Source organism: Echinops telfairi, unplaced genomic scaffold (assembly GCF_000313985.2).
Source record: "Echinops telfairi isolate 266 unplaced genomic scaffold, ASM31398v2 ScPeMD7_22;HRSCAF=79, whole genome shotgun sequence".
Classification (NCBI taxonomy): Eukaryota; Metazoa; Chordata; class Mammalia; order Afrosoricida; family Tenrecidae; genus Echinops; species Echinops telfairi.
The window spans coordinates 12,795,265-12,801,108 of record NW_022103919.1 but is presented as its reverse complement, the minus strand read 5'-3'; the positions used below and the strand labels follow the sequence as shown (position 1 = coordinate 12,801,108).

The 5,844-nt window shown below is 40.1% G+C and overlaps 1 protein-coding gene across 1 annotated transcript in view; it reads right to left on the bottom strand.

Annotated features, from left to right (window-relative positions):
* Positions 1–5,844, bottom strand: part of TMC1 (transmembrane channel like 1) — a 148,137-nt gene that overhangs the window by 135,066 nt on the left and 7,227 nt on the right. The window contains exon 3 of the mRNA XM_013007512.1: positions 1–93. Within this exon, the coding sequence (XP_012862966.1) occupies positions 1–93 (93 nt within the window). The remainder of the gene's footprint in view (positions 94–5,844) is intronic.

The window sequence follows — 5,844 nt, the reverse complement described above, 5'->3', positions numbered from 1 at the left end:
CATCTTCATTGATAATGTCTCTGGTCCGTTTCCGCTTTGGTCTCAAGCTCTCTCTCCGGGGTAGTCTATCTTCCTCCTCTGACTCCTCTTCACCTGAAGAAAGCAGTGAATGTTCCAATGAACTTTACCAGAAAGCGCTTCCTCCAGCTACCAAATTTACTTACTTTTCTTTCCCCCTGGTATCCACTTTTATTTATTTATTTTTTCAAAATCACTTGATGGGAGCTAATAGAGATATCATAGCACCCTACAGTTCAATCACATCAAGCAGGATTGTACAACTGCAGCCTCAGCCATTGTTTTAATTACAGGTGTCACCCACCTGAGACCAGAATCCAGCACTTACACGCAACAGGATAAGATGTACCATATCATCATAGTCTCCCTTTGAAATGAACTTCCCTACCTGTTCATTTCCTTTGTGGTTCATCTCTAAAATAGATGAATGGGACTCCCTGTTCTTTTTTTTTCATAGGATTCAATCACCTATTTGAGTTTATATTGAATACTGTTAACCCATTTCTATAATAGTCTAAGTTGATCTTTTTAAAGAATAATTTTTGAGAGGGCTCTTACAGCTCTTATCACAATCCATCCATCCATCCATTGTACATATGTTGCCATCATCATTTTCTAAATATTTTCTTTATACTTGAGCTCTTGGTATCAGTTCCTCATTTTTCCCCTCTCCCAACCTCCCTCCCTCATGAATCCTTGATAAATTATAAATTATTATTTTCATATGTTACACCATCTCCCTTTACCCATGTTTCTGTTGTTCACCCTTGGTCGGAGGTGGTAGGGGGGGGCGGTTATATGTCGATCATTGTGATTGGTCCCCCTTTCTCCCCCCACCTTCCACCTACCCTCCTGGTATCACTGCTCTCATTATTCATCTTAAGGGCTTTATCTGTCCTGGATACCCTGTGCTGCGAGCTCTTATCTGTACCAGTGTACATGCTCTGGTCTAGCAGGACTTGTAAGGTAGAATTTGGGTCATGATAGTGGGGGCAGGAAGCATTAAAGAACTAGAGGAAAGTTGTATGTTTCATCAGTGCTATATTGCAGTCTTCCTGGTGACCCGTCTGTAGGGATGTCCTATCATCTACATATGGGTTTTGGGTCTCTACTCCACCCTTCCCCTCATTTATATCAATATGCTTTTGTTTCTGGGTCTTGGATGCCTGATACCTGATCCCATCAACACCTCATGATCACACAGCCCCGTGTGCTTCTTCCATGTGGGCTTAGTTGCTTCTCAGCTAGATGGCCGTTTATTTATTTTCAAGCCTTTAAAACCTCACAGGCTATATCTTTTGACAGCTGGGCACCAACAGCTTTCTTCACCAGATTTGTTTATGCACCCATTTTGTCTTTAGCAATTGTGTCAGGAAGGTGAGCATCACAGAATGCTGGATTATTAGAACAAAGTGTTCTTGTGCTGAGGGAGTATTGAGTAGAGGCCCAATGTCCATCTGCTGCCTTAATACTTAACATATAGGTATACACACAAAGATCTATCTCCTTATCTTATATACAAATATATTTACATATGTACATGCCTGTATTTAGATCTTTATAAATGTCCTTCTCCTCCTAGTTCTTTCCTGTATTTCCTTTGACTTTCTCTTGCCGCAGTATCATGCTTGCCCTTCATTCATATTTCAGTAATTCCTCTGGGCTACATTGCCCTTGATCAAGCTCCACCAGGAATCCTACACCCTTCTCGCCATCAATTTTAGATCACTTGTTTTTCTCTTGTCCCTGGGTTTGTTGACACCCCTTCCCTTTCCCCCACCTACCCCTCTCCTGTGTCTCCTCAGAATTGTCAGTCCCATTGTTTTCTCCTCTGGATTGTTTATCCCACCTATCTTATCTAGATAGACATGCAGAGACAATGATAAACACAAAAACAAAACAAAACAATAAAAGAAAACAAAAACCAAAACAACAGCAACAATGATAAAATGACAAAGGAAAAATGCCTGTAAATAGTTCCAGGTCTGCTTGACTTTTAGGAGTGTTTTCCAGTGAGTCTGATGGGGTGTTATGCCCTAGCCCCAAAGTCTATTTTTTGTATTCCCCGGAGGCTTCATTGCTTTGCTCCCCTTGCTGCTCTGTTGCACCCCCTTAGTGTTTCACCCCGATGTGGTGAATCCCTGAACTTTTAATAACCCTTATAGTCCTAGTCTTCATTTACTTGAGTAATTATATTACTTACATTTTAATGCTATGCTCATGATCTCTAAGACACTTATTGAAATCAAGGCCAAATGTAATTCTAACACATAAAGGTTGATTAATTAACCATTGTATGCTTACTACTGCTCCATCTTAGAACAAAGGAAGGAACAGGAGAGGATATAAACTAGGATTTTGGAGAAATTGATTCAGCCCTTGAGATTTCTTTAATTCAAATTATCTTTCTTGGTATTTCTAAATCTATTCTTTTTATTTTCCCTATGCATTTCTCAGCACTCTTCTACTTGAAATTGTTGATAGGGAAAGCTGAATCAGTGAACGTGTAAGCATCCAGCACCCAGGGCTGCATCGGGGTAGGTCCATGTGGCTTGTCCTTGGGGATGCCTTGCAGGAAGTGAGCCTTGTCAGCTAAAGCAGGGAACTGGCTAAGACAGCTGCAACCTGGTCTGATCATCACAAAACAAGAGACCCAAGAACTCAAAAGGTGAGGCTTATGGAGCCATTTATCCCTCTGCCCTTCAATTAACCCCACATGTGTTTATCAGCCAGGTTGGCACAATAAACTTTAACTATCTCAGAAATCATCTGGGTAAAAAACAGATCGAATTAAATCTTCTCCTCCATAGAGTTTATAACATTTACATTCCAACTTCATTTTCATGTCAGTTGTTTTTAACTTCTGTCCTTTAGAATAAACTGGTATAAAAAAATCAGAAATTACTGAGTTGATCACTATCTTCTTAAAAAGAAGGCACTTTGGTGGTGCACTGGCTAAGGAGTGTGCCCACTACCTAAAAAGTCAGCTGTTAAATCCACCAGAAAGTAAAACGTGGTGGTTTGCTTCCATAAAGATTTCCAAGCTCGATGCCAATAAACAAGATAGAACTGCCCCGTTGGGTTTCTAAGGCTGTAATTCTTTACAGGAGTAAAAGCTTCATCTTTCTCCTTTAGAGTAAGTGGGTTGAAATGCTGACTTTGCAGTTAGTAGCTCAATTTATAACCCACTGTGCCATCAGGGCTCCTTCCATAAAGATTTAGAGCCTCGCAAGTAGGAAAACCCTCAGAGGTGGTTCTACTCAATCCTAAGGGACATGATGAGTTGGAATCAACTCTAATGGTCTTAGTAGGAAAAAGCTCCAATTGTTGGTAGCATATTCTATGTTAACCATTTCTGGTTTATTGGGAACTTTCTTACAGCTATGAAATATGTAGATAACTGGATACCAAAAACAAACAGCAATTTTCTATAGACCTACAAATAAATTATGTCCTGTGAGCATAAAAACAATCAAGCAGTTACCTACATTTACAATGTCATTTCAATAGGGCTGACCTATGAGTGTTTATGGTCTTTGGGTTTTCCTTTGAACAGATTCCTCATTAATGAGTTGAATGCGTTTGGGGGTGGGTTTTGTTTTTTTGTCATACGTATGAGAGACATGGCTTTGTCTTTTATTTAGAAATTATCTTGTAGCACTATTTACCCAATATTTTTGTCAATATTTCCTTAAAAAGATCTAAGTGTTGCCTCTATTACAAAATTTGGGATAGAGGGAGAGAGGAAGGATACCTTTTCCGAGTTTTTCCAACTCTGTTCTCTCATGAACCCAAAAAAGTTTCTACATGTAAAATACTGTGTCAGATCTGTGGTATGATTTCAGCCCAATGCTGGCATTTGGAAATTCATGCAGCCTTAATGAGTTACATTAATCATTAATGGTGCAAGAGACATGGTGTGGAGAAACAATTTCACTCATAAGCAATTGAGGTTAGAAAGGCACTTGAGTGTTTCCTAGACATGTGTAACTCTTTCTGAGACTAGAAAATCTCCTCTTTCTCCTGCTGGTTTCAAACCACCCACCTTGCAGTCCAATGCCACTGTCCCACTCAGGGCTAACCCATTGAAAGCTTTCATAGTTTTCTTTGATAGCTTTACCAGGTGGACTAGAGCTCTGTCTGATGATTCAGGGGGGTTAGCGGCTGGGTGCTACCTGAAAGGCTGCTAACTAAAACACATCCATAAGCTCCCTGCCACCAGCTGCCTCGGGGAAGACTGGGTGTTTTGTTTCTATAAAGATTAGAGCCAAGAAAACCCTATGAAACAGTTGTACTTTGTCACATGGGGTTCCTATTAGTTAAAAATGGACTTGATGCACTAACCTCAATAGCTACTGTCTTTGAAACATATAAATCATTACATTTATTTCTTTATATGCTGCTAACCACAAGGTCAGCAGTTCAAAACAACCAGACATTCCACAGGAGAAAGTCAAGGCTCTCTACTCCCATAAAAAGTGCAGTCTCAGAAACCCATTAGGAAGTTCTACCCTGTCCCATAAGGTTGCTATAAGTTAGAATCAACTCAATGGCAACGGTGTGCTTTGGCTTGAGTTTTTAGAAACAAAAAGAAAGTCTTCTCAAGGATGTCACTAGATTGGTGTCACCCGGTACAGGAACTCATAGTATCAGTCCCACCATGGAACTCCTTCTATACCAATGATTGCCCCACCCCCCAAAGAATGATTGTCATGAGTTGATCCCACCTCATGACGCCCACGTAGAACAGAGCAGACCTGACCCTGTGGGTTTCAGAGGCTGTACATCTTTATGGGAACAGAAAGCCTCGTCTTTCTCCCAATGAGCAGCTGATGGGTTTGAACCAAAGACACCACCAGAACTCTTGCAGAACCCTTAATATGGCTTATTTTAATAAAAGAATAGTATGTGATCAGTATTATTTTAGCAGCCCTTCCAGACTAAGAACAGATTATGGAAGGACTAGGCTGTCCACCTCAAAGAAATTAGACTCTGAAAACCTTAGAGAAAGCATGGAAACACTGTCAGATACTAAAGATCTAATGGATGGAAGCAGAAAATTGTCAGAGACAGTGCCAGGAGATGAGTCCCTCAGGTCAGAAGACATAATATGACTTAGGCAGAGCTGCCTTCTCAAAGTAGAGGCAACTCTAACTTCACAGATGGGGAAAGATGTGGGAGGCAAGCATTCACGACTTCCATTTGCTGAGGGGCACAACTCAAAATGGGAAGAAACAGCTGAAAAAGTCTTCTAAGACGCAGAACTTGAAATTTAGGAACTATGAATCTAGAAAAATTGGGAGCTGTCAACAATGAAATGGAACTAAAAAGATTGATATCCTAGACATTAGTGAGCTGAAATGGATGGATACTGGCCATTTTGAATCAGAAAATCATGTGGTTTAATATGCTGGGAATGAAACAAGCAAGAGGAATGGCATTGGATTCCTTGTCAAAAATGACATTTAAGGATCTAATTTGAAGAGTAATGCTGTCTGTGATAGGATTATATCTATCTGTATACAAGAACATCCCATTAACACATCTATTATTCAAATGTATGCACTAAGCACTAAGGCCGCTGATGAAGACATGGAAGAATCCTACCAGCTTCTTCAGTCGGACGCAATAATAATTACTGGTGATTGGAATGCAAAAGTTGAAAACGAGAGGAAGGAACAGTAGTTGGAAAATATAGTCTTGTTGATAGAAACAAGACTGGAGAGCGCATGATAGAATTTTGCAGGACCAACAACGTTTTCATCACAAATACCCTTTTTCAACAGTACACACAGCAACTATACAAATAATCTTCTCCAAATGGAA